At 51.2% G+C, this 23,013-nt stretch overlaps 9 protein-coding genes across 9 annotated transcripts; 5 read left to right on the top strand and 4 right to left on the bottom strand.

The window, feature by feature from the left end:
- Positions 1 to 23: 23 nt before the first annotated feature.
- JCM6883_007453 (uncharacterized protein) lies at positions 24 to 1,218 on the bottom strand (the record flags this gene model as incomplete). Its single annotated transcript, XM_076628284.1, has 2 exons — positions 24 to 724; positions 789 to 1,218. The coding sequence occupies 2 exons, from the start codon at positions 1,216 to 1,218 to the stop codon at positions 24 to 26; spliced, it is 1,131 nt and encodes a 376-aa protein (XP_076491685.1).
- Positions 1,219 to 2,128: 910 nt separating this feature from the next.
- Positions 2,129 to 3,253, bottom strand: JCM6883_007452 (uncharacterized protein; the record flags this gene model as incomplete). Its single annotated transcript, XM_076628283.1, has 1 exon — positions 2,129 to 3,253. One exon carries the CDS (start codon positions 3,251 to 3,253, stop codon positions 2,129 to 2,131), a length of 1,125 nt encoding a protein of 374 aa, XP_076491684.1.
- A 603-nt stretch (positions 3,254 to 3,856) lies between these two features.
- On the bottom strand, positions 3,857 to 5,040 carry JCM6883_007451 (uncharacterized protein; the record flags this gene model as incomplete). Its single annotated transcript, XM_076628282.1, has 2 exons — positions 3,857 to 4,554; positions 4,623 to 5,040. 2 exons carry the CDS (start codon positions 5,038 to 5,040, stop codon positions 3,857 to 3,859), a joined length of 1,116 nt encoding a protein of 371 aa, XP_076491683.1.
- A 981-nt stretch (positions 5,041 to 6,021) lies between these two features.
- JCM6883_007450 (SLC26/SulP family anion transporter) lies at positions 6,022 to 9,312 on the top strand (the record flags this gene model as incomplete). Its single annotated transcript, XM_076628281.1, has 15 exons — positions 6,022 to 6,097; positions 6,168 to 6,398; positions 6,465 to 6,518; positions 6,585 to 6,596; positions 6,657 to 6,820; positions 6,885 to 7,364; positions 7,427 to 7,469; positions 7,532 to 7,536; positions 7,601 to 7,638; positions 7,733 to 7,878; positions 7,947 to 8,122; positions 8,182 to 8,401; positions 8,469 to 8,810; positions 8,871 to 9,164; positions 9,239 to 9,312. The coding sequence occupies 15 exons, from the start codon at positions 6,022 to 6,024 to the stop codon at positions 9,310 to 9,312; spliced, it is 2,355 nt and encodes a 784-aa protein (XP_076491682.1).
- A 1,002-nt stretch (positions 9,313 to 10,314) lies between these two features.
- JCM6883_007449 (uncharacterized protein) lies at positions 10,315 to 13,879 on the top strand (the record flags this gene model as incomplete). The annotated part of the gene is made up of 4 exons (XM_076628280.1): positions 10,315 to 10,328; positions 10,453 to 10,942; positions 11,071 to 11,583; positions 11,663 to 13,879. The coding sequence occupies 4 exons, from the start codon at positions 10,315 to 10,317 to the stop codon at positions 13,877 to 13,879; spliced, it is 3,234 nt and encodes a 1,077-aa protein (XP_076491681.1).
- A 550-nt stretch (positions 13,880 to 14,429) lies between these two features.
- JCM6883_007448 (URC4/urg3 family protein) lies at positions 14,430 to 16,078 on the top strand (the record flags this gene model as incomplete). Its single annotated transcript, XM_076628279.1, has 5 exons — positions 14,430 to 14,913; positions 15,015 to 15,465; positions 15,531 to 15,601; positions 15,673 to 15,932; positions 16,010 to 16,078. 5 exons carry the CDS (start codon positions 14,430 to 14,432, stop codon positions 16,076 to 16,078), a joined length of 1,335 nt encoding a protein of 444 aa, XP_076491680.1.
- A 355-nt stretch (positions 16,079 to 16,433) lies between these two features.
- Positions 16,434 to 19,842, bottom strand: JCM6883_007447 (WD40 repeat domain-containing protein; the record flags this gene model as incomplete). Its single annotated transcript, XM_076628278.1, has 7 exons — positions 16,434 to 16,580; positions 16,653 to 16,821; positions 16,881 to 17,214; positions 17,284 to 17,522; positions 17,585 to 17,844; positions 17,927 to 19,477; positions 19,546 to 19,842. The coding sequence occupies 7 exons, from the start codon at positions 19,840 to 19,842 to the stop codon at positions 16,434 to 16,436; spliced, it is 2,997 nt and encodes a 998-aa protein (XP_076491679.1).
- A 159-nt stretch (positions 19,843 to 20,001) lies between these two features.
- Positions 20,002 to 20,496, top strand: TIM8 (protein transporter TIM8; the record flags this gene model as incomplete). The annotated part of the gene is made up of 4 exons (XM_076628277.1): positions 20,002 to 20,067; positions 20,140 to 20,228; positions 20,294 to 20,349; positions 20,420 to 20,496. 4 exons carry the CDS (start codon positions 20,002 to 20,004, stop codon positions 20,494 to 20,496), a joined length of 288 nt encoding a protein of 95 aa, XP_076491678.1.
- An 831-nt stretch (positions 20,497 to 21,327) lies between these two features.
- JCM6883_007445 (uncharacterized protein) lies at positions 21,328 to 22,923 on the top strand (the record flags this gene model as incomplete). The annotated part of the gene is made up of 1 exon (XM_076628276.1): positions 21,328 to 22,923. One exon carries the CDS (start codon positions 21,328 to 21,330, stop codon positions 22,921 to 22,923), a length of 1,596 nt encoding a protein of 531 aa, XP_076491677.1.
- Positions 22,924 to 23,013: the final 90 nt, after the last annotated feature.

Genomic DNA, 23,013 nt, shown 5'->3' with positions numbered 1-23,013 from the left:
CCTTCCATCTTACTCCTACTCGCTCAGTTCTTTCCTTCTTCTGCTGCCTCCCGATCGATCCTCTTCTGCGTCATCCTCCTCATGAAAACCTCCGAGATTCCACATTCACCCGTGAGTCGCTTTGATTGTTCTTCATACACCACTTCGATGTTTCGATCCTTCGCAGCGAGTGTCATGTGTTCGATCGATGCTAGGAGTTCGTCCGTCCGGTATTTGGCCGATAGAGAGCTCGGAGGAGAAAGGTAGATCGATTCGAGGCAAGCGGATTTGCGCGGATCCCTGAGACGGATGGCGAAAGCCTCGATTGCAGAAGCGCAGCGCAAGAGTGACATGCTAGTTGGAGCGTCCGGAAGGAGGAGACGAAGGTTGACAATGGTCCAGGGATCTTTGAGTTCGTTGAACCATCGCGCAGAGACATTGACGAGAATCGAAGCGAGACGTTGGGAAGGGTCCTTGTTGACGATTTGTAGGAAGTCCTCCAGTATGAGAGTACTCGAGTCAAGCTGTGGACTAAGGAAGGCCAAAGAGGTGAGTTCTCCCGAGTCCATGTCTTCATCGGACGCCTCGAAGATCAAATGTCGAAGAGAGGGGAAACTCGAAGCTTGAAGGAAATCCGGCGACAGATAGACGTCGGATAGGCCAAGGACTACGAGGGAAGGGAAAGTGAGCCGTGATATCGCCGTCGTGTCGACTTGAACGTCGTTGAGGAAGACTCGTGAAAGGCCTATCTCAACGAAGGGAAAATCAGCGGGGAATGTTGTCTGGTCTAAATGGGTCAACAGACGAACCGAGGCCATGTAATCTCTCCAAACTCCAAAAGTTCGAGTAGCTAACGAGTTGCCGGACCGAACGGAATCTAGACGGAATCTCTCTCAAGAGATGCGCAAGCTCTCCGAGGGACGCTTGCTCTGATTTGTGCCACCCATCCGGCTCGGCTTCGAACACGACCGTTCCTGTCGAGGCTAAATTAGTACTTGCAAGGTTGTTGTTGATGAGGAGCGAGAGGGTTTTGACAGTTTTGCCGGCTGGGAGTCGAACGAAATTGTAGAGGAGTGGGCGAGCGATTTCGTTGAAGACACGATTCGTCAGAGAGAGGGTGTAAAGTGTCGATCGAGTCTCGTCTTCGAGCTTTCGAGTGTGAAGATTGCTCGTGAAGGGAGGAAGACGGAAGTTGTTCACGACGATGCGGAGAAGTTCGACGGGTAATTGAGGTGACATGACGGAGGATTGACGGCTTCTGTTTGAGTTCTGAACGGTGGAAGAGCAGCAGCATTAGCTCGACCGATTGGCTCTAGGCGAGGGGAAGACGAACGTCGACTGAGGTTCGGTCTGACTCACTCGTTCGCGGGTTGGTTCCCGCTCAGATGCTCAAGACTGATTCCTCGACCCTTGCTGACTACTTGACTGACCGCTCAAAGAGGAGGGGGAATGAAGATTCGCAGTTGTAGATGAAAAGGGTTGAGTGACGAACGAGGGCACCGTGGTCGAGGGAGAGGCGTGTCGAGGTGAGAAAGGGCTCTAGCAGTCTCGTAGGGACTCCTGCGTATTTGTAAAAACCTGGCGAGACGGCGGAGTGAAGGGTCGAGGGAATGAAACGCTTGAGGAACTTTCTCCCTCTTGCCTCTCATTCCGACTACTCGGGTTGTTCTCAGAGTGCAGTCAACGATGTCCTCACGAAGACATGTTCCCTCAGCAATCCAAAGGAATGTAGTCTTTTCGCTTCGTCGGAGCACTTCCTTTCTCTCGCAAGCTCTTTCGCTCTCCGACTTCGACAATGCACTTGACCTGAGCGCGGAGTTCCCGCCGACATCAAAGAGCCTTCGTAGCTGCCGTGAGTGTTCCTGCCGATCGCTCGAAATCGTCTCTTCGGCGTCAAACCCGTCAACTTGTGTTGAGGTTGTCTCGAATGTTTCGCTGCGCGAGACGTACCAGTATCAGGCGAGTAAAAACCACACGTCTCTCGGGTCGAGGTCACAAATGAAATGTTTCAGGAAACTAGTGCAGAACAAGGGAAGAGAAACAGGAACGACGGAGAGACCAACGAAAGACAAGCAAATAGAAAACGTTCGATCCTTCCTCACTTCTCGCCCTGGAATACCGCTCAGAACCTACTCTCCTCTCCTAATCTTCACCTCTGTTCCTCCGCCTTCCTTCGCCTTCGTTGCCTGTCCCAGAATTCCCTCGAGATGTAGTAGTCTAGATAGGACTCAGGTTGCAATTCGAACACGAGCTCAATTCCAGCTTTCTCGCCCTCCTCCATTACTCGCTTCATCTCGGTCATGATGTCTGCTGATTCGATGCGGGAGGGGTGCCATCCGATAGGGAGGTAAATTGACTCGAGTGACGAATTTTCGAGTCCTTGACAGGTGGCAAGCAAAGTCAGGATACTTGTCGAAGCCTTGAGCGTGAAGGGTGTAAATTCCCGTATGCGGACGTGCTGAACGGATGCAAGAGATTGAATCGATGCGGGCGAGTTGAGAGACCCATGGTTAACATCGAGCAGAATACGGGAAGCGTAACCGGAGAAGAGACCATTGATGCCGAGATGGTACGGATCTGGATGAATGATAATAGCGTGAAGTTGTGGGAGACGTCGCGAGAGGCTGGTTTCTCCTAGTTGTTGCATCACTTCCTCGTAGGCCACGAATTTGAGTCCGAGAGCTTGAAGTGAGGGCAGTACTTCAGGATCCAGTAGGAGAGGAATGGAGGAGTCCAGCGCGCTGTAGTCGAAGGTGAGAGATCGAAGGGAAGTGAGCGGTCCGCGAATGGTGAAATCGAAGCCCGATCCGATAAGCTGGAGATTGACAAGCTCTACAGCGGAGGACGAAAGCTTCAGCGTGACGTTCAGCACTCCAGTGGAAAGGACCATGGACTGACTCGTATGTTGCACAAGGACGGCTAGGTCGAATGAATCTTGACGTTGTCGTTCGATCGTGAGACTTTGCAAACCTTTCGATCCCGACAGAAGCTCCCGAGACCCTTCCGAGTTTACATAGTATCCTACTAGAACCTCCTTGAGCTCGAAAGTGCCAGACCGCCCTTCGAGGAAGGATCTGAGCTGGTCGTCCGTGTCGATAGAAACGATCTCGAGGAGGAGGGGTTGTGCGATTGCGCGAAATTGTCGAGAGACGCGTGAGAGGGAGCAGAGGGTAGATTGTCGCTCTCTGTAGGTCGTCGAATGATACGAGGGAGGAACGGTCGATTCGATGATGTCGCGAAGGAGTTCGGGAGGAAGGGAAGAGAGGGAAGCCATAGCGACTCGGCTCGGTAAAGATCGACGGGTGGTGCGGTATCTGGAGTCTGGTAAGGTAGCAATCATTCACCTGTCAGCTCTCTTCGCAGTGTACGTCGAGACTTGAGAGCAATCGATCAGAATTGATGAAGCAGAGGAACGTACTCTGATTGATTCTGGGGACTCTCCCTAGCCCGTCAGATAATCTACTACAACGTCTTTAGGTTGTCTGCACCGCTCATGCAGGTGCCGAAGCGGGTAACGAGGGAGAAGTCGAGATTGTTTGATGAAGAAAGAGGACGAGCCGCGGCTCGAATCGGAAGCGCTTCGAGGTGAACAAGGCTGAAGCAGACGAGCTGTATTTGCTGTGATCGCTGAGCGATAGCTGAATCGAGAGGTGGTGCGGAGATGCGAGAAAGGAGAGGCTCGAGTTCTGCTTTTCGCAGCGAACAGCTCGATTGTAGACCTCGTTTTCTGGTGACAATTGCTCTCATTCGTAAGACAACGGTACTGGATATTCAACAGTCGGACAAAACACACAGAGAAGAAGACGGGATTCGAAACCAGACCACTTCTTCCTTTCCTCGCTACAATCGCTTAGACTTCCATCTCATTCCCTCTCGACTACTTCTCTTTTTCTCCCTTTCCGTCGATCCTCCTCTGAGTCATCCTCCTCATAAACCCCTCCGAGATCTGGCTTTCTGCGTCGTAAGAATCCGATTGTTCTTCGAACACGACCAAAACGCCACGATCTTTAGCGGCAAGTGCAACGTTCTCGATTGAATTGAAGATCTCATCCGTGTGGAACTTGCCTCGCAAAGAATTCCGAGTTGGGAGGTAGATTGATTGGAGCCGAATGAACCGATTCGGATTCTTCAGCAGCGAGGCGAAAAAGTCGAGATTAGAAGAGTAGGTCGATCTCATTGCCAGATTCAGTGCACCGGTGACGAGAAGACGAAGGTTGACGACAGTCGATACCGCCTCTAGTTCTTCCCGAATATCGTACCAAAAGAGGCTGACGAGTATCGAAGCGAGAGGAAGGGTAGACACCTTGGGCAGTGCCCGGTGGAAGACATCGGCCACGAGTGCGATCGAATCGAGTTGCGGATGTAGCTCGGTCAAAGTTGTCGCCTCGTCGTTGTCGAGTTCGATCTCGTCCGTGTCGAAGATCAAATGTCGAAGAGCCGGGAAACTTTCGATCGGAAGAGGGTGAGAATTGAGATAGACGCTGTATAAGCCGAGTACTTCGACAGAGGGAAAGGTTAAATGGGAGATTGACGTCGTGACGAGGTTGACGTGGTTGAGGAAGACTCGCGAGAGGTCTATCAGGATATGGAAAAAAAAGGTCAGCACACCCAACCTAGGGACCAGATCGTGCATAGAGACGAACTAGAGCCATGAAATAGGTCCAAGGTCCAAAAATCGGCCGATGAAATTAACTCTTTGACCTCACGTAACGCCTTCGGAACTTCGCTCGAAAGGCGTTCCATAGTGCCGAAATCTGCAAGTTCCGAGGTTCCTTCGAGACCAAAGGCGACTGTTCGTATCGAAGATTGTTGATCGCTCCTGCGGCCGTTCCCAACGAGAAGCGAGAGCATTTCGGCATATTTGTCGGATGGAACTCGCACGAATTCGTAAAGGAGGGGTTGGGCGATTTCGTTGAGAGCGTGAGTTGTGAGAGAGAGAGAGTATAGAGAGGTACGAGTCTCTTTCTCGAGCTCGAGGGTGCGAAGGTTGCTGGTGAAGGGAGGAAGACGGAAATTATCGACGACGAGGCGAAGGAGCTCGACGGGTAGTTGACAGGGCATGAGGACGAGCAATGGAGCTGGATTTGGTCTGCTAGACAGCAGGTCGAACAACTTGTCAGCTCGAACCGGACCTCAAGGCTGTAGCGGAAAGCAGACGAACTTCGTAAACGCTGCGACCGCTTACCTCTAGCACACGCTCTGCTCCCCAGTAGACCTTTTCAGCGAGTATCCTATACCGTAGTGATACCAATTTCAGGATCGCGAGACGATGCCACGTTGGGAGATCGAATCAGAGATGAGGGTTAATGTCGTCGAGCGAGGACAAGAGCTGGCGATACTGGACAGTATGGGGTTGAAAGATGATCTTGAAGAATTGGGCAGGCTCAGTAGTCGTTCCGAGCTTGGTAGCGTAGTCGATGAAGTCAAGGAGAAATATCGGATGCAAGTTCGACTCTTCGCCCTCAAGTTCGCCCTCATCCACACACTCGAGCGGTGACCTTTTCCACGGTATCACTCTCTCTCGAGAATAGGCTTGTACCTCGAGCCTAGACGGGTCGACCGCGATAGCGCGATAACCACCGGTACCAATTCTCACGTTTCCCGTCTCAAGGCTCAAATATGCTCAACCTCGACCAATCCTGAGGAGGACTAGTGCCGCACGCGATGTAGCCGTAGAATGGTACAACCTCGTTTCATTTTTGATCGACGATCACGAAAAGCAAGAAGGAGGTAAAGCCGAGACTCGCAAAGTCTTCGTCAAAATCACGTCTTCGATGGTCTCTTCAACCGCAGCAAAGCCCTAAATGCGTGATCGCTTGCTCTGCTTTGAAGGCGTTCGAGGTTTCTGCAAGGTCTTCTTTCTTTCCGTTCCATCCAGAAGTCTTACTCTTCGAGCTCTTGCGATCCGAGACGGACATTGAAGAAAACCAGACGAACGTTCCGACCTCGAGCTTCTGTCGCCTCCAGCCCCGTCTATCGGTTCTTAACCAACTAAGTCGACCTTAACTCCAGCAACCCCGACCTCCCTTTTAGCACGAAAGGATGTCACGGTATCAACAAAGCTTCCTCAACTGGATCGGACATGATCCGGTGGTTTCGCAAACTGCCTCAACTTCCCGTGAGTCATCATTTCTTCCCTCCCTCTGTATCGCTCGATTGTACTAACGAGTCGACATCATTCCCGACAGGTACAATCAAGAACGTAGCTCGAGGTGGCACGGGAGGAGTGAAAGGATACATCAAATCGCTCTTTCCCTTCACGAATTGGATCCTCAATTATCCGAGTGCGCCTCAATGGATCATTGGAGATTTGATCGCTGGTATCACGGTCGGACTCGTTGTCGTTCCTCAATCCCTGTCATACGCGACTATCGCTACCCTTCCTTCTGAATTCGGTCTCTACTCTTCTTTCGTCGGTGGTAAGTCTGCTACTTAAAACTTTCTCCTGTTCACTACGTCTGACGGCAGTCTCCCTACTCTTCCAGTCATGATCTACGCTATCTTCGCGACTTCGAAAGATGTCACAATCGGTCCTGTCGGTCAGTACCCTCTTCTTGCTTTCGTTCACTTTGCAACTCGCAGCTGACGACTCTCGTTGTTCATAGCTGGTGTGTATCGTCAACGGATCGTACGGATGCTAAAGAATCGCAACTGACTTCTCTTTCGTGCTCAAACAGTCATGTCGCTTCAAGTCTCAAAGCTCATCGCAAACGTTCAAGGGAAAGAAGGAGGTGCCGATATCCCGGGACACGTTATCGCTACTGCTATGGCCCTTCTCGCTGGGATCATTGTGCTCGCGGTCGGTCTTCTCCGTCTTGGTTGGCTCGTCGAGTTCATCTCGGTGAGCGTTTCTTCCGCTTCTTTCGCCTCGTCCTGGAGACTGAAGAGTTATACTTGACGAACAGGTCCCCGCTGTCGCTGGATTTATGACAGGATCTGCGCTCAGCATCTGCATTGGTCAAATTCCTTCACTCATGGGATACTCGAACAAGTTCGACACTCGTGCCGCAACCTATAAAGTTGCGATCAACTCGCTCAAACACCTTCCCGACACGAAACTCGATGCAGCGTTCGGTCTTTCCGGTCTCGCTTTCCTCTACTTTACCCGATGGCTCTTCAATCGCCTCGAACGCAAATCCCAAAACCCTATCATCAGGCGTGCCGCCTTCTTCGCCAACTGTCTCCGTATCGGTCTTACCATCATCGTCCTCACCGCCGTCTCGTACGGAATCAACAAGAACCTAGACTCGAAAACTTACCGCGTGCGGATCAACAAAACTGTTCCGAGTGGCTTCCGTCACATGATGGTTCCCCAGTTCGACAGCAACCTCATCGGTTTAATGGCCTCCGAAATTCCCGTGTCAGTCATCGTGCTATTGCTCGAGGTATGTTTTCCCTATTGTTTAATCAGCAATCGTGATTTTTGACTCGAGTTGATCGATGACAGCACATTGCCATCTCGAAATCGTTCGGACGTATCAACAACTACAGTGAGTTGTCCCTCTCTCTCCGCCTACGACGTCTCAGCTGACATTTCATCCTCTGTCTACAGAAATTGTACTTGCCCTTCTCCTCTCTCTTTCCAGTCGAATGGCACTGACTCTTCGTTGACGTCGAACAGATGCCTTCACAAGAACTGATCGCTGTCGGCGTGACAAAGTAAGCGACCCTTCCTCACGATCATTGGTAGCAGACAAGGAGAAAAGGGAAATGGTTTGAGCTCAGACTGACTTTTTCGCTTTCTCCCCCTCAGCGTCGTTGGATCCTTCTTCGGTGCTTATCCTGCTACGGGATCTTTCTCTCGCTCTGCCATCAAGTCTCGAGCCGGAGTTCGTACACCTTTAGCCGGTTGCTGGACGGGAGCTTGTGTCGTTCTCGCTCTCTATGCACTCACTGGTGGTCAGTACTCTCTCGTGACATCTTGATCAACGCACAGGCTCACATCTGGTACATTGCGAACTTCACAGCTTTCTACTGGATTCCCTCGGCCGGTTTGTCTGCTGTCATTATCGAAGCTGTCGGAGGTCTCATCGCCTCTCCTCGTCAAACCTACTCCTACTGGCTCGTGTCCCCTCTCGAGTGCATCATCTTCCTCGCTGCCGTCATCATCACCTTCTTCACGACAATCGAAATCGGTATCTACGTGAGTCTCCCGTTTTCTCTTCTCCGATGTTGCTGTAGCTCAGACGCTCTTGTGACCAGTTCGCTATCGCCGCATCCGCTGCACTCCTCCTCGTTCGTCTCGCAAAACCTCGTGGCTCCTTCCTCGGTCGAGTTCGAGTTCGACAAGAAGACAAGGATGGCGAAACTACGGTTCGCGATGTTTACGTTCCTCTCCGTCCCGTCACCCCGAAAGATACTTCCGTCGTCGTCGAAGCTCCTCCTGAAGGTGTCATCGTATTCAGGATGGAAGAAGCGTTTCGTAAATTCTATTCAGCACTTTTGAGCTCGGCGGGTCTCTCCATTACTGACCCGTTCTCTCTCTCTAGTCTACGTCAACGCCTCGCATTTCGCCGATCAGATCCAAGACCACGCTCGGGAGACGACTCGAAACGGTCAGGATTACTCGCTCACTTCGCAAGGTGATCGACCTTGGAACGATCCCGGACCCAACCGATGGCAACAAAAGGGTAACCGTGCCGAAATCGAGAAGATCAAAGCGGAGGAGAACGAACGAAAACCTCTCCTGCGAGCCGTCGTGTTCGATTTCTCGACGGTTTCGAACGTCGACACAACTTCGATTCAAAACTTGGTCGATTTGAGGAGAGCGCTTACTCGTTACGCACGACAAGAAGTCGAGTTCCACTTTGCTACTATCCTCTCCCCTTGGAGTGAGTCACCTTCTTCGACGACGAAAGCCTGAATGTTGAGCTGATCACCTCGATGAACAGTCAAACGAGCTCTTCTCGCCGGAGGCTTTGGACGAGACATCCCTTCCTCCGATCTACCAATCGAAATCGCCACTGTCGTCCCTCCCAACCCGGTTCACGAAACTTTGACTCCTCATCGACCTCAACAATCTCGCACAAATTCGTACAACATCGACGGTATCGACGAACTACCGAACGAGAAGACAAAGAGTGAAGACAGCAGTGACTTTGATATCGAGAAGGGCAACGACCTCGCAACGGTTGAACACCGAGCGACTTGGCAAAAAGCTGCGAGCATCGACGGAGGAACGTTTGGTGAGTCGTTTTCTCTCTTCTTCTGCTTGACGACCTCGCTTGAGACTGACACTTTGCTCTCGTATCAATAACAGTCGATACGGATTTCCCTTGCTTCCACATCGATCTCGCAACGGCTGTCGCTGCCGCCGCTCGCAAACGAGACTGAAGCACGACTTCTTTCTCCTCCTTTCTCTACTGTATCTATTGTGTTCATAGCCCTCACATCAACATCAAAAGCCATTCATTGGTGCTCATTCAGTCTATCATACCCCATGCATCTATCTCTCGCAGTCTCATTGTTGGAATTACAGTAAAGCCCACTCCGGAGTATTCCTCCAAGCGACGCATTCTGTCCGACGCTCCCTATTCTTGAGTCGTCGTAAGCGATACGAACTCATACTGACGAGTAGGGTTTCAGTGGACGTCGCATCGAGCTGGCTCGAGTAAGAGAGAATCGTCTTGGACTGGCAAGAAGTCTTCTTGATTCCGCTGTTGCGTCGGTCGACACTCAGCTTGACCCCTTGGCACGATGAGAGTACGTGTGTCTCGCCTAGACCTTGGGAGCCACGCGACGTCTGCAGTTTTCAAGCAGCAGGCAAAAGGAACGGTTTTGACTTTTTCGTTGTGAGCAAGCTCAACTGAACATTTTACACTGCGTGCGCTCAGGCTTGTGTCGCATCTCTTGACGTGAGTCTGCTTGGACCTAGCTTGGGTCGATGGGTGCTTCTCTGTACCGTCAAGCTGCGTGACCCAAGCTTTCCATCTGCGAAGGCGAAAAGAAACTCCCGCATTCCAGCTTACACGAGCTCTTCCCTGTCTTCTCGAGCTCTTATGGACGCATTATGCTAGACCGAGTCACGGACATATCAAGAATTGACCGTACTTTGCCTCCGAGACTTGCTGAGGTTGTCACGATCAATTTTTCGCAACTTTGACGTCCGCGACCGACTCTTCCTCACTGTCTTTTGTTCGCTCCTCCCATCGCGTTGTGCCCTCTCTGTCGCAAAGAGTACTGTACCGCGAGGAGAGAAAGCTTTATTTATCGCTTGCCAAGGACCGACCCTTCGAGCTCTCGAGGTGGAAACTCGATTTCACCATCCTTCAACAATCCCAGCGATCAGAACAGCGACACCCAGCAAGGAGGAAAGAGGGAAAGAGAAAGAGAGGAATGTCTGTCTCAAAGTGAGTTCATTTCATTGGCAGGCAAGCAATTGCAATCTAAACCGCCCGGGACAAATACATGTTGACGCGATTCTGTACTGACACACGTACAACCTATCTACCTCCTATCGCTTGCAAGCAACAGTGGACAGTACTACCCTCAAGCAGCAGCAGCGACCAACTCTTCGAATCGGACGAATAAACTGCCGACATCTCGATCGGAAAGTCAACAACTCTTTCTCCAGACTACTCATCCCGCCGCGTTCGCCTCGGATCCACAAGCAGAATACTCTCCACTAGAAGCACCGGCACTACCCTTCTCCTCGTCTGGATCGTCGAGGAGATCTCGCACCCGATCGATAGAGTCGACCGGTCGCCAAATCGGTTCAACTACTCTCCACACGCGACCGACCTCGAGTACCTCTCTTCCGAGCCTCGCGATCCACTCGAGTCCGAGTCTATCGTCTGCGACCCCGAGTCCCGGCAGCACCGATTCGTTCAGTCGAAGAGAAATGCATGGAAGGGGTTTGAGTGACGCTCAGGAAGAACTGCTCGTAGAAGCACGGAGTGACAGGGAGAATGGCAAAGATGTAAACCCATACGCGTGGGAACGACCGTTGGACTCTGTCAATCGAGTGAGTTCCTTTTCTTCCCTTCCCCCTCTTCTCGCCCGAACCTTTCTCGAATTCCGCGATCAAAGGGGTTTACCATTCGATCACCTACTGACTAATCCCTCTGCGGCGCACGCTCTACGTCTGAACAGCACTCGAGAATGCTAGATTCTTCCCCTCTCGCAACGGCTTCAGATTCGACTGGACGAAGAGTCTCTCGATTACCTCCAGGAGTACAGATGCTCGATCCATTCGGGTTCAGTCTCGCCGCCGAAACCTCTCCGTACGATCTCGCCTTGAACGCTTCGACTCCTTCCGGAACTGCCGGAGTTCTTTCGCCTTCTCGCTCTCCAGTTCGAGCCTCCTTCCTCCAACAACCTCAAGTCACGTCGACCTCTGCTTCTCCCTCGCCTTCCTCCTCGCATGGTCACTCTCCATTCCCTTCGAGTAGTAGCATAGCTTCGAACCTTTCACAAACTTCAACCGCAGCGACAAGTCCCACGCTTCAACCTTGGACGAAACCTCGAGCGGCGAGTGCGGGTGAAGTATCCCAAGTGAATAGCAGGGCGCAGTTCAAGACTGGGTTGCTGGGTCCACCGACTGTACAGAGGGGTCCGAGTTCGAGAAGTAGGTTGAGTAAACTGTCTGGCGAGATTGATGTCGAAGTGAGTAATCTTCTCACTCCTTTGATCCTGTGCAGCTAAATCGGGACATCTACTTACATCATTTGCGTTCTCTGCGTAGACCGCTTCAATCGCTTCGACAGCAACACAATCTCAACTTCCAGCTTTCGTTCCTGCCGACTCCGACTACCTCAATTCGAAGCTGTACGCACGAACAATCAAAGCGCAGAAAGCTCTCGAGAAAGAACGACTCAAGGCGGCATCGAAGGGGAAAATGTCTCGATACGATTCCGAAGCAGCAAAATCGACTTCTTCCCTCATGGTCCCTCGATCTTCGATGGACACGGGTCGACCGGCGAGTATCTTCAGTGTGGCGAGTACGGGCAAAATGAGAACAGGGAGGAGGAGCGCTTTGGGCTGGTTCAAATCTTCGTCCGAAATCTCGCTTGCACCTCCGAGCCCCGATCCAACTTCTTCACCGAATATCCCTCTATCGACGTCACGATCTTCCAACGCTCTACACGATGGGCCTAGACCGACAGCCACTGTTTACCCGTCTTACGCTTCGAACATCGCAACTGATCCAGCACTACGGTCTGCCAACTCTTCGAGCGATTACCTTCGAGAAGCACGTGAATCAGTCGTCGCACAGAAAGCTCCAACAATGTCTTCGCGGCAGACTAGCGGCAGTAGTACTGGAAGCAGCGGAGGAGGAGAAGAACTCGTTCGACCGGCTCCGATTCCGATTCGAAAATCGAGAGCGAGTCCTTCCGGCTCGTTTCAACAATCTCCGACCATTCAAGAATCTTCACCTCCGTCAACTCCTGTCGAGGAATCGACCCTGGCAGCGGAAAATCCCGTAGACCCTTCTTCGATACCTCGTCCTTCCGATCTTCCACCTCCGGTAGTTCCCATCTCTCCTCCTCGATCCACTCACAATCCTCCACTCGACGCACAAAGTCGACCCGCTTCAACAACGCCAACTCCTCATCCTGCTTCCACAGCACCGTCAGCAATTCCTCACCGCATCTCGTCTTCAACCCTCAAACCTTCCCCTGCTCCAATCGACAACTCTACCATCTCCCGCGCTGGCTCTTCTTCCTCTTCCTCGGTGCGCTCACCGTCAGATCCCCCTCCAAACGGTCGTTTGCCTCCTCCTCCTCAGCCTTCGAACTCTCAAGTTGGTCGACCCTCTCAGACCCCGACCTCCGCCTCGACAACGACTCAATCCACTATCGAGACGAGTCGTCCTCGACAAGGACCAGCTTCCCCAGAAAAGACCCCCAAACGCGCTGCATCCGTCGTTCCACCTCCTCTACTTTCACCTGACGCTTCACTCGCGAACGGGGACGCTTTACTTGCTGCCGCTCCTCCGGTTGGAGTCAAACGTCGCAAGAGTTCACTTGGATTATTGTTCGGAGGAGGAGGAGCCAGTCGGAATGGGAAGAGCGCACCCGTCGCCTCGCCGCAACCTGCGAGTCAGAACGGTCGCGAGAAGGAGAAGATCACGCGGCGGACGGAAGAGAAAGCGTCAAAGCCAGAGTCGAAGTCGATTGGGAAAGAAAAGATGAAGGAGAAAGTGAAAGAGAGCTTCTTTGGACGAGTCAAGAGACCAGAATTACCCGAAACGAAACCAACTTCTTCTCCCGTCTCAGCCTCCTCGCCGACGACTCCTCGGTCTCGACCGCCTCCTCCTGTCACCTCGAATCCCTCTCCTATGCTCTCCTCGAGTCAACCTCAATCTCAGCAAGCGTCTCGACTACCGCCAGGAGCTCAAGCTCCCGTTCCTCCTTATTCCTCGAACGTCCCTCTCTTCCCTTCTATTCAGCCCAGTTACTCGACATCGACAGATCCTCGTCAATCGAACCTACCCGAAAAGACAACTACGCGAGCTCCTCACAGTTCTTCTTCGGCTTCAACCACTTTCTCCACTCTGTCCTCGAGTTCATCGACGTTCCCGCCAACGCCTTCGTCTGGACGAAGTACGAACGGGCTCTCGAAATCCGTCAACGGGTCGTCATCGACGAAATCGGCCAACGGAGGAGGAGGAGGAGGTAGCGCATTCTCGAATTTCTTCAGTCGACACCGCACAAAGTCTCTCGGACCTAGTACGCCTCAGAAACTGTTCCGTAGCAAGAACTCGACTACACCTGCACCGGAAGTACCAGTCTTACCTTCGAAAGGAGGAGGAGGAGGAAACTTTGTCACTCCCCTCCGGAAATCTGGAGGAACTCCTCAAGCTTTCCCAGGAATCGAGAACTATGCGCCTCCTCCCGCTTCGAATCCTCCGAATGATCTCCTCGTCACTTCTCATCGAGGTTACGCAACTTATGCCTAGAGAATTCGTCGATTTTCATGATTTTTCTTCTGTTGTATCTCTCTCCCTCCTCTCTTCTATATCGAATGGACACTTTTTTCTGCCCTCAGCGAGGCAACATTTCATCATACTCTATGTTTACATCAGTCGCTCATTTACCCTCCCTGCATCTCTAGCTTGCTGTTTTAGGTCTTCGTCTGCTTCTTTTTTCGCATTCTTTTCGTGTTTACCTCATTTGCATCGCTCTCTCTCTCCCCCTCTACGTACACGTAATCTAGCTTGAAGCAATACATCCTGATCTGTCTACTGCTCTTGTCTATCTCGATATCGGTGAGTTTGGAGAGATAAGAATCGTCTGAGCGTCGGATCCGCTTTTCGAAATCCGAGCGGGTGAGTTCTTTCGGGTCTCCTCTATGTTCCCTGTTTCGCTCAACTCCTTCCTCCCTGCTCTCTACTCTCAACGACTCGGAACCTCCAAGTGCTCTTCGCTGTGTGCGAGACGATCAAGCTCTCAAGCTCTTCTTCTCACCCCACTAACCACGTCTCGCTCTTCCGACTCCAACAACAGATCATGACCACCTCCTCAACGGAACAGATCTCTTACCCTCGCTCCCTCCCCTCCATCCGAGAACGTTGTCAACGAGTCTTCTCGCTCGCCGAACAATCCCAACTCGAATACTGGACCCTCGACCTCTCGCAAGAGTCTCGCATCATCGATTTCGTCTGTGACCTGATCGCTCGAGACTACGGAACTGATTATGCGTCGATCCCTCCTCATGGGAGATGGAGACATTTCGTCGGAGATCGAGTCAAACCTCTCCTCGAAGCTTGGAACGTCGAAGAAGGAGTCGACGACTTGGAGAAAGCGAGGAGATTGGTCGATTTGATGGTCGTGAGCGTGTTGATGGATGCTGGAGCAGGGAATGAATGGAAGTATCAGCCGAAAGAGGGAGGCGAGAAAATCGCGAGGAGTGAAGGGTTGGCAGTCGGCAGTTTGGAGATGTTCGAGAAGGGGTTATGTAGTGGGGTTGAGGGTCAACCGTCGAGAGTTGACGGTGAGTCCTTTCCCAGTCCGAATTTGCCGCTTGAGAGACGGTGGAAATCGAGTTTTCGAAAACTGAATTGTTTCTCCTTCTTTCTCTCTCCACGCTCACAGCTATTGGTCTCTCCAAGATCACGGCATCTCAAGTATCCGACGCTATGCAAGTATCCGAGTCAAACCCAATGACCGGAATTGAAGGACGAGCGCAACTCCTGATCCGACTCGCCGACGTTCTCACTTCCCCTGCGAACTCTTCCTACTTCTCTCAGAACGGAGAACAACGTCCCGGTCACATTATCGACTACCTCCTCTCTCACCCTACCTCACAAGCCGTCCCTTCTCCCGTCATGGGGAAGAAGATCGCCGTGAAAATGGAAACGATGTGGGAAATCGTCGTCGGTGGATTGAGCGGCGTTTGGCCCGCCGCGAGAACAAAGATCGATGGAGTGAGCCTGGGAGACGTTTGGCCCGTCGATTGCCTCAAGAAGCAAGATAAGGGAGAAGGGGAAGAGTTTGTCAGTTTTCACAAATTGAGTCAATGGCTTACTTACTCTCTGATCGAAGTGTGCGTATACAACCTCTTCATCTGTGGCTATACATACCCCTGATATTCAGGTTTATCGCGGACAGGATGGAGAAGCTCTTGGGCTGGAGCTTCATTGGCAAAGAACAAATGACGGGTCTTCCTGAATATCGCAACGGTACGCCTCTTCCTCGTCAACTCTGCATGGCCACACTTCGTCGCTCACTCAGTCTTCGTGAATGTATTCAGGTGGTCTCCTAATCGACTTCAACCTCCTCCAACCCAAAATCCCTGCTCTTCTTGAATCTTTCTCCCTGCCCGTTCCCTCCTCCGCCTCAGAATACCCTACCCTCCTCGAAGTACCGCCTCTAGATCCTTCACACTCAGCTGTCGTAGAGATGCGAGCAGTTACGATCATCATGCTCGACCGATTAGCGGACGGAATCCGCAAGAAACTTGGAGTTGAACTCACTTTACCTCAAGTTCTGGAAGCGGGGACTTGGAAAGCCGTGAGTCACTTCACTCTGCTTCCTCTACCTCTTCAATTTGTCGACTGATGATTCTGACGTTGGACTTTGCGAAACAGGGACGAGAGATTGCGAAAAAGCTCAGACCTCAAACTGGTGGTCCTCCATTCCAATATGTTGCCGAGTAAGCACTCACATAGCTATGACTATCCCTTCTTCTGAATTGGAACGGAAACTGACTTTCGGATTTGTCTTCTTCCTCGTGTGTTCGCTTTCATGCCTCTTCTCGCCTCCTTTCGCCCGCCTCTGCATTCGCCCCTCGCTTTCGTCACAGTGGAACGGTTTTCTAAGCTTGGCTTACTCTCTGTTTCTTCGCACGCCACTGTACTCCCTAGAATTTGCACAATAAAGTTCGGAATAGTGGGTTTTCCATTCATTCCTGTCCGGCAATTCACTTCTTTGCGAGATACGAAACAGTAGTTCAAGGGGTATAGAAACATCATCGAGGAATATCACAACGATTCGAAGAGGAGCTATTTTCCTTCAAACGTTGAAAGAAGCGATCGGGTCGAAAGGTACTACAGCGACTTGTTCTAGCTGACCTGTGACCGCGATTTGAGTGCCCGGAGGATTGAACGTTAGTTCGTAGACTGGCGCGGGGGATTCGTATTCGAGTACGAGGGCTTTATCCTGCGAAAAGCGAAGCGAAAAGTGTCAGTAATCACGAACGGGAAAAAGTTGAATAGTTCGGGGGAGACGAACCTTGATTCTCCAGACCATGACGGTACCGTCATTTGAACCGGTAGCGAGGAATCGACCAAGAGTAGGCTCGAACGCGATAGAGTACACGAAATCTTGATGACGTGAAAACGTGTATAAACAAGTTCCTTCGTCGGCGTCCCAGAGTTTCGCAGTTTGATCGAACGAGCATCTAACCAAGACGATATCGTTCAGTCACATCATCGGAGACGACTGAGAGGTGAGACTCACGAAGCGGTTAACCGATTCCCATCTTTCTCCGTCCCTTGTTTTCCACACCCCGGTTTCCAACTAATCTGATGCACCTCACTCTCATGACCTTCCAACACTAAACAACCCTCTTGATCTTCCGTATCAATCTTTCTCGCTTCGTCCCCTCGTTTCACGAGTTTCTTGTCGATCGTGGAAGCGAGAGCTGGGAGGTTTCGTAAGGACCAGATTCGGACCGTGTGATCGTCTGAACAAGTCGCGACGAGAGTACCGCAAGGAGAGAACTTGACAACGTTCACTTCATCTCGATGACCTCGGAGACGATGAATTGGATTGTTTCGACCGGTCGAGAAAACTTGAACACACGCGACCGAGGGAACATAAGCGATCAGTCCCCGTGACGGTGGTGAGAGAAGAGACTTACGATGAACCGTTTTATCCATTGAAGCACTCGCAAACGTCGAATCGTCGTTCCAATCGACATCGAGGATCGAATCTCCATGAGTTCCGTATTGCTGCCTCACTTTCCCGCTGCTCAATTCCCACAGACAGACCGTCGAATCCAACGAGCCGGTGAGGAGGAGAGTGCCGGAAGGTGCCCATCGGAGGGAATTGATCGCTCGTTGATGCATCGATAAAACTAGATGTAAATCTCCCGAAGGACTAGAATATCTCGAGAATCAGTAATTGAACGGCGAGGATAAGGAGAGTTATGGGAGACTCACGTCCAAATCCTAGCGATTCCATCTTCCGAACCAGTCGCCAAAAGACTTCCGCTCGGATTCCAAGCTACCGCCGCTACTCCGACTTTTCGTTGCGCCGATGCGTGTTTACATATGATATGTTCTTCTACGACTTGACTCGACGAAGACGAGGACGATGAGGAGGAAGGAGAAGGGACGTCCCAGATTCGACAAGTTGAATCCCCGGCACCGGTAGCGAGAAGAGTTGGGACTTTCGAATTGAACGAACAGGGTTGTACCATCTATAGTTTCCGAGCGAGAGTCGTCAGTTTCCTCGAACGAGCACTCCGCGGGAGAGAGAGAAAGTGAAAGAGGAGAACTCACCGCAACCGTATGACCTTTCAATCTGATGACTCCTCCAGCACCCGCACTCGTCGTAGAAGAACTCGAATCCCCGATCCCTTTAATCTTCTTACATTTACTCATATCAATCTTGCCATCTCGATCCTTTTTCTGCCTCTCTCGTTCCCTTTCTCTTTCTTTTTCCCTCTCCCTCTCTCGCTCTCGTTCCCGTTCCCTCTCCTTTTCTTTCTCTTTCTCTTTCTCACGTAATAACGCTTTCTTCTTCTTCTCCCCTCCACTTCCTGCTGCTCCTCCTCCTTCCTGACCCACTTCTCTCGTCGAAGAAGATTTCCCTTCCTCACTTTTCACTTTCATCAATTTCTTACTACTACTACTACTCGTTTCTTCTCCTCCTCCTCCTCCTCCTCCTCCTCCTCCTCCGGCACGGGAAGTCACCGGACTTACTGGGTTCGAATTCGTGGAATTGTCTCTTGAGGCTGTCGTAGTCGTAGTGACGTTTCGAGTTGTAGTAGTGATTCGAATCTTCATTGGGGGTGCTTGTTGCTGAGTTTGGGTCGTCGTCGAATTTGAAGAAGCGGGAGGGTTCGTTGTATCATTCGAAGAAGCGGGAGTCGTTTGAGAGGTTGAGGCGGGTTTGAGACTGTTGTTATTGCTGCGGGGGACGGAAGGGGAAGAAGCACGTTTCGTTGGAGGTTGATTCGATTGAGAATTCGAGGATGAAGATAGAGGTCGTTTCATCGTTGTCGAACTTGCGGTCGATGTCAATATCGGGGTAGGAGCAGGAACAGGGGCAGGTGGTGGAGGCGGAGGGGATGGAAGTTCGCGAGAAGATGTAGAATTGGGAAGAGGAGGACGTGAATTGGGGAGTTTCGAGGTTGAAGCGGTCGGGGCTGGAGCGGGGGGTGGAGGAAGAGGTAGAGGGGGTTTCGACGTTGAAGGGACTGATGTTGAAGGAGGTGCAGGAGGAGGGAGAGGTGAATCATCTTTCATTCGAGTATCTTCCTCGACGGGGTCTACTTCCTTCTCTTTCCCTTTCCCCTTTTGAACCATCGTCGTCGAAGATGATGACCTGCCGTTCGCTGCTTCCTTCTTACTACTACTCTTTCCCGTTCCCTTCCTGCCGCTCGTCGTTGTTGACGAACTTTCATTGCTCGTAATCCTACTCCTCTTTCCTTCCGGTTCGTGATCACTCTCTTCATTCCCGTTCCCATTCACGTCTTTCATGTCTGTTCCATTCGCCTTACTAGTCGAAGGTCCTGACGTTGTTGCGGAGGACGAAGAAGATTTCCGTTTCTTTTCGTTCACTTTTGTCGCGATTGGTGCTTCTGATTCTCGTTCTTTCCCTTTCCCTTTATCGACTTTCGTTGACTTGATACTACTGCTCTTGACTTTGACTGGTGCTTCCGTCGGCGGTGCTGTTGAAGTCGATGCAGTTGAAATAACAGTCTGAGGTTGAGGTTGAGATTGAGATTGAATCGGAGGAGTTGGGGGAGGTGGTAGTCTCTTCTTCTTCGGTAGTGACGGTAGAGGCAACTCGTTCTCTATAGGACTTCCTATCAGTTTGACCGTAGTCTAGCCTCACGAAAGCAGAGTGAGCACACAGAAACTGAGAACGAATTCGAGAGAGGAAATCAACTCACGTTTGTACCTCTATAACTGGCTTCCGCTTGACAATACAACAACCCTTTCTGTAGCAATCTGACCAAATGTCCTGGTGGTACTCTAGGTTGAGTTTCAATTGAATTCGTCGAAGAGTTTAAATTCGATTCGTTCAATAGCGTCGTTCCGGTTGAGGAATATCCCGATTCTTGCAGGTAGGAGTAGATCAAGTAGTCTAGCTCTAGCGAGCTCATCATCGGTGGTGGTGGAGGAGGTGGTCGATTAGTTGAGGAGGATTGTTGTGATGAATTCGAGACGAGGGGGGGATCATCCGCCATAATTCCTTCAACCTCCTTGACCACGAATGGCGGTTTACGTATCCTCCTGGAGTGACTGCTGAGTTGATCGATGGGTCGGGGTGAGGGGAAGAAGAAAGAACGAAACTCGCTTCAAGTTCTTCCCTTCGACCATCACTGACTGCCAAGCTGAACTCCAAGATGTCCGCTCCTACACCCACACAATCAACTCCTCAAGGACTCGAACAATTCGATGAACAAACTCGAGTAAGTTCTCTCTCCCAACTGTTCTTTCTCCTCCGGAACTCTGTACTGACTCGAGACCCTTCGTTCTTGTAGCGAGAGTTGGGACAATTCCTCGAACAAGAGCAAGTGAAGGCCCAATTACAGACTCAAATCCATGCGTTTACTGAGAGATGTTTCGACAAGTACGAACTATCCCTATTCATTCCTTCGCAATGATCTGACAGTTCTTACTTCACGGTGTGTGTAGATGCGTTCCCGGCGCACCTGGAGCTAGGTTCTCTAGGTCGGAGGAATCTTGTCTATGTGAGCACGAAACTTGACTCTTTGCAAACGAATCGCTTACTGACTTGACTTTCTTTCGACGTTACTACAGCAAACTGCGTCGATTCGTACATGAACTCTTCCCTCTTAATCGTCAAATACCTAGAATCTCGTAGAGGTCAAATGTAAAACCCCCTCTCCCTCCCTCCGTTCATTCGTTCCCTCTCAAAAACTGTAGATATTATTTCGTGAATCGCAATTCGCAAACCCCCCCTCCTTACTCCCGTCTGCTTCCGAGAATGCCGAGTAACGTGGGTGTACTGATACCAACCCGAGAAACGTCTCCCAAGACCAGACAGCCCGATTCGAGATCTTCAACGAATTTCGTGAGTTTTCGTCTTTTTTCTCTCTCTGTTTCCGGTGGTCCAAACCGAAATCGTTCTTCCTTCTTCCGGGGTATACACTGACGTAGCTTCGTTCGTTCTCTTCTCTCTAGTGTGTACCCTTTCCCGTCGACTTCAATCAGTTGCGATGAAGACACACCGAGAATAAGTTTCGGGATCGAAGGGTTTCGGTGGTACTGTACGGGGAACTCCAGCTTTCTTTGCTCTGCTTCTTCTTTCTCTTCTTCTTTGATCTATCTCGTCGAGAGAAAAGATCTTCGTCGTCGTCGACGTTCGGACCGCTGCGCGTCTTCCGAACTAAAGCACCTACCTCTCTCTCTACCTCGCTTCGAATTTCTCGGCCTTTGTCTCAAGCCCCTCCGCCTCGAGCTATTCTCTCTTCGTCCCGCGACTCTCGACTACCACAGCCCGACTATCAAGTGGTACCGTCTAACTTCAATAATCCCAATCTTCGCCCCGCCCTCGCTTGTTCGAGTTCCGAGAAACAAAGTAAATTGAAAACGGTACGTGCGCAGTACATCCACTCTCCCACCGCATCAGTTCCACGAGAGCTGACAGCATATATTCGAGGTGAACTAGGCGAATCAGCAGGAATTCCAACCCCGCAGCTCGCTAAATGCCCTCATACAATCTCCCTCAATTCACTCAACTTCCCTCCTCCTCCTCTCCCGATTCATCAATGCCCACCTCTCGACCCGTCCTCGCACCAATCCAGCCCAACTCGATCCCACCTCCTCCTCTCCCACCGAAACCCAAAGTTCATATGAGAGCTCATTCTTCCCCTCCCGCATATATTTGCGCGATCCCTTCTTCCAAACCCTTCTCTACCCCTCCTCCCTCGACTACGACTCGAAGGAAACCTTTATCGAAACGATACACACGTCCTGCGTCGTTATCGCACTTATCCGCAAGATCTCCTCTACAAGCTCATTCTATTCCTTCCTTCTCGCTTTCACATTCTTCGACTCGATCAACAACGACAGAAGGATCAGGAGAAGGGAACGATGAGAGGACGTTGTTCGAGGAAATGTTATCGATGACTCTCGAACGTCGAATGAGGGAAAAAGTCGAAAGTGGGAAACGAGTTAAAGGAGGAGAGAAAACTGGGTTGGGAGGATTGAAACCGGGGAGGGAATTGTGGATGTGGTCAGCGGTCAATCGATGCTCGAAGCATAGAACTACGACGATGGGAGTGGGGATGGAGGTGGAGGTGGATGAGAAGAGTTGGAGAGGAAGTGCGTTGGCGAATGGAGGAAGGAATCATTCGAGAAGTCATACGGTACCGAACTTGAAGATCATGGCAACGAAAGAGAAGAAGGAGGAGGAGGATAGTGACGACGACGACGATGATGATGAGCCGTTGGCGAGGAAGTTACAAGAAGCTATAGAGAAGCGGGAGAGACAATTGGTACAGATTAAGGCTGAACGGGATCGGAAAAGTCTCGAGGTACAAACAGCCGAACACTCAGGCGGAGAAGGAGGAGCGCACGCGGACAAGGGGAAGACGAGTAGAGGGAAAGAGAATGTACCGGAAACGACGAAGGTTAGAACGAAAGCGCCACCACCTTCACCTCGACCGATCGTATTAGACGTTCAAGTCAAGATCAGACTCCCTACTTCTCCTGAACCAGTCTTCCTGAAACCTCTTTCCGGTACATCCCCCTCTTCTACCTCGAATCCGACGCCAACGAACCCATCTTCCTCTCCACCTCTCCCTTCACCTCCTACTCTACTCGAACTCGGTCCACCTCTCATCTCAATCACAGATCATAATTATCGTCGCTCTTCTTCCTCACCCTCATCATCATCGTCGTCATCGTCAGATTCAGCTTCGAAAAGGACTTCGAAACGTCTCCGTAAAAACCCAACGATCAATTCTTTCACTCCTCCTTCTTCCCCGAATCCTGGATTCCTCTCCTTATCGAATCGATCACTTTCTCTACCTACTCTGCCCCCGAAGATCGCTACAACTCCTTCTTCGACTTCGTTCTTCCCGACGATTTTCCCTCAATTAGGATCACTCTCCCCAATTCCTCCGACCCGTGTCCCTCCTCTCAATCGCTCAAGGTCAGAGAACATCCCACCTCTTGGTAGTATGTCAACCGGAGTGGGAGGAGGAAGGAATCGAAAGTTGAGTATCGGGATGAAACGAACTAGAAGTGATCAGAACGGTGAAAGGGGATTCAACCCTACGATGGCAGTGGTCGTCTAGTCGGCAAGAAAGGAATCATATGTATATAGCTTAGTGGAAAGGAAAACTTCTCACTGGACTCTCCTTTGGATCGGAAAAGCAAATCAATCG

This window comes from Sporobolomyces salmoneus (assembly GCF_050403485.1).
Source record: "Sporobolomyces salmoneus JCM6883 DNA, S_salmoneus_JCM6883_v1_ctg1, whole genome shotgun sequence".
NCBI lineage: Eukaryota > Fungi > Basidiomycota > Microbotryomycetes > Sporidiobolales > Sporidiobolaceae > Sporobolomyces > Sporobolomyces salmoneus.
The sequence above is the reverse complement of the archived record's forward strand: the minus strand, read 5'-3'. Positions and strand labels throughout refer to the sequence as shown.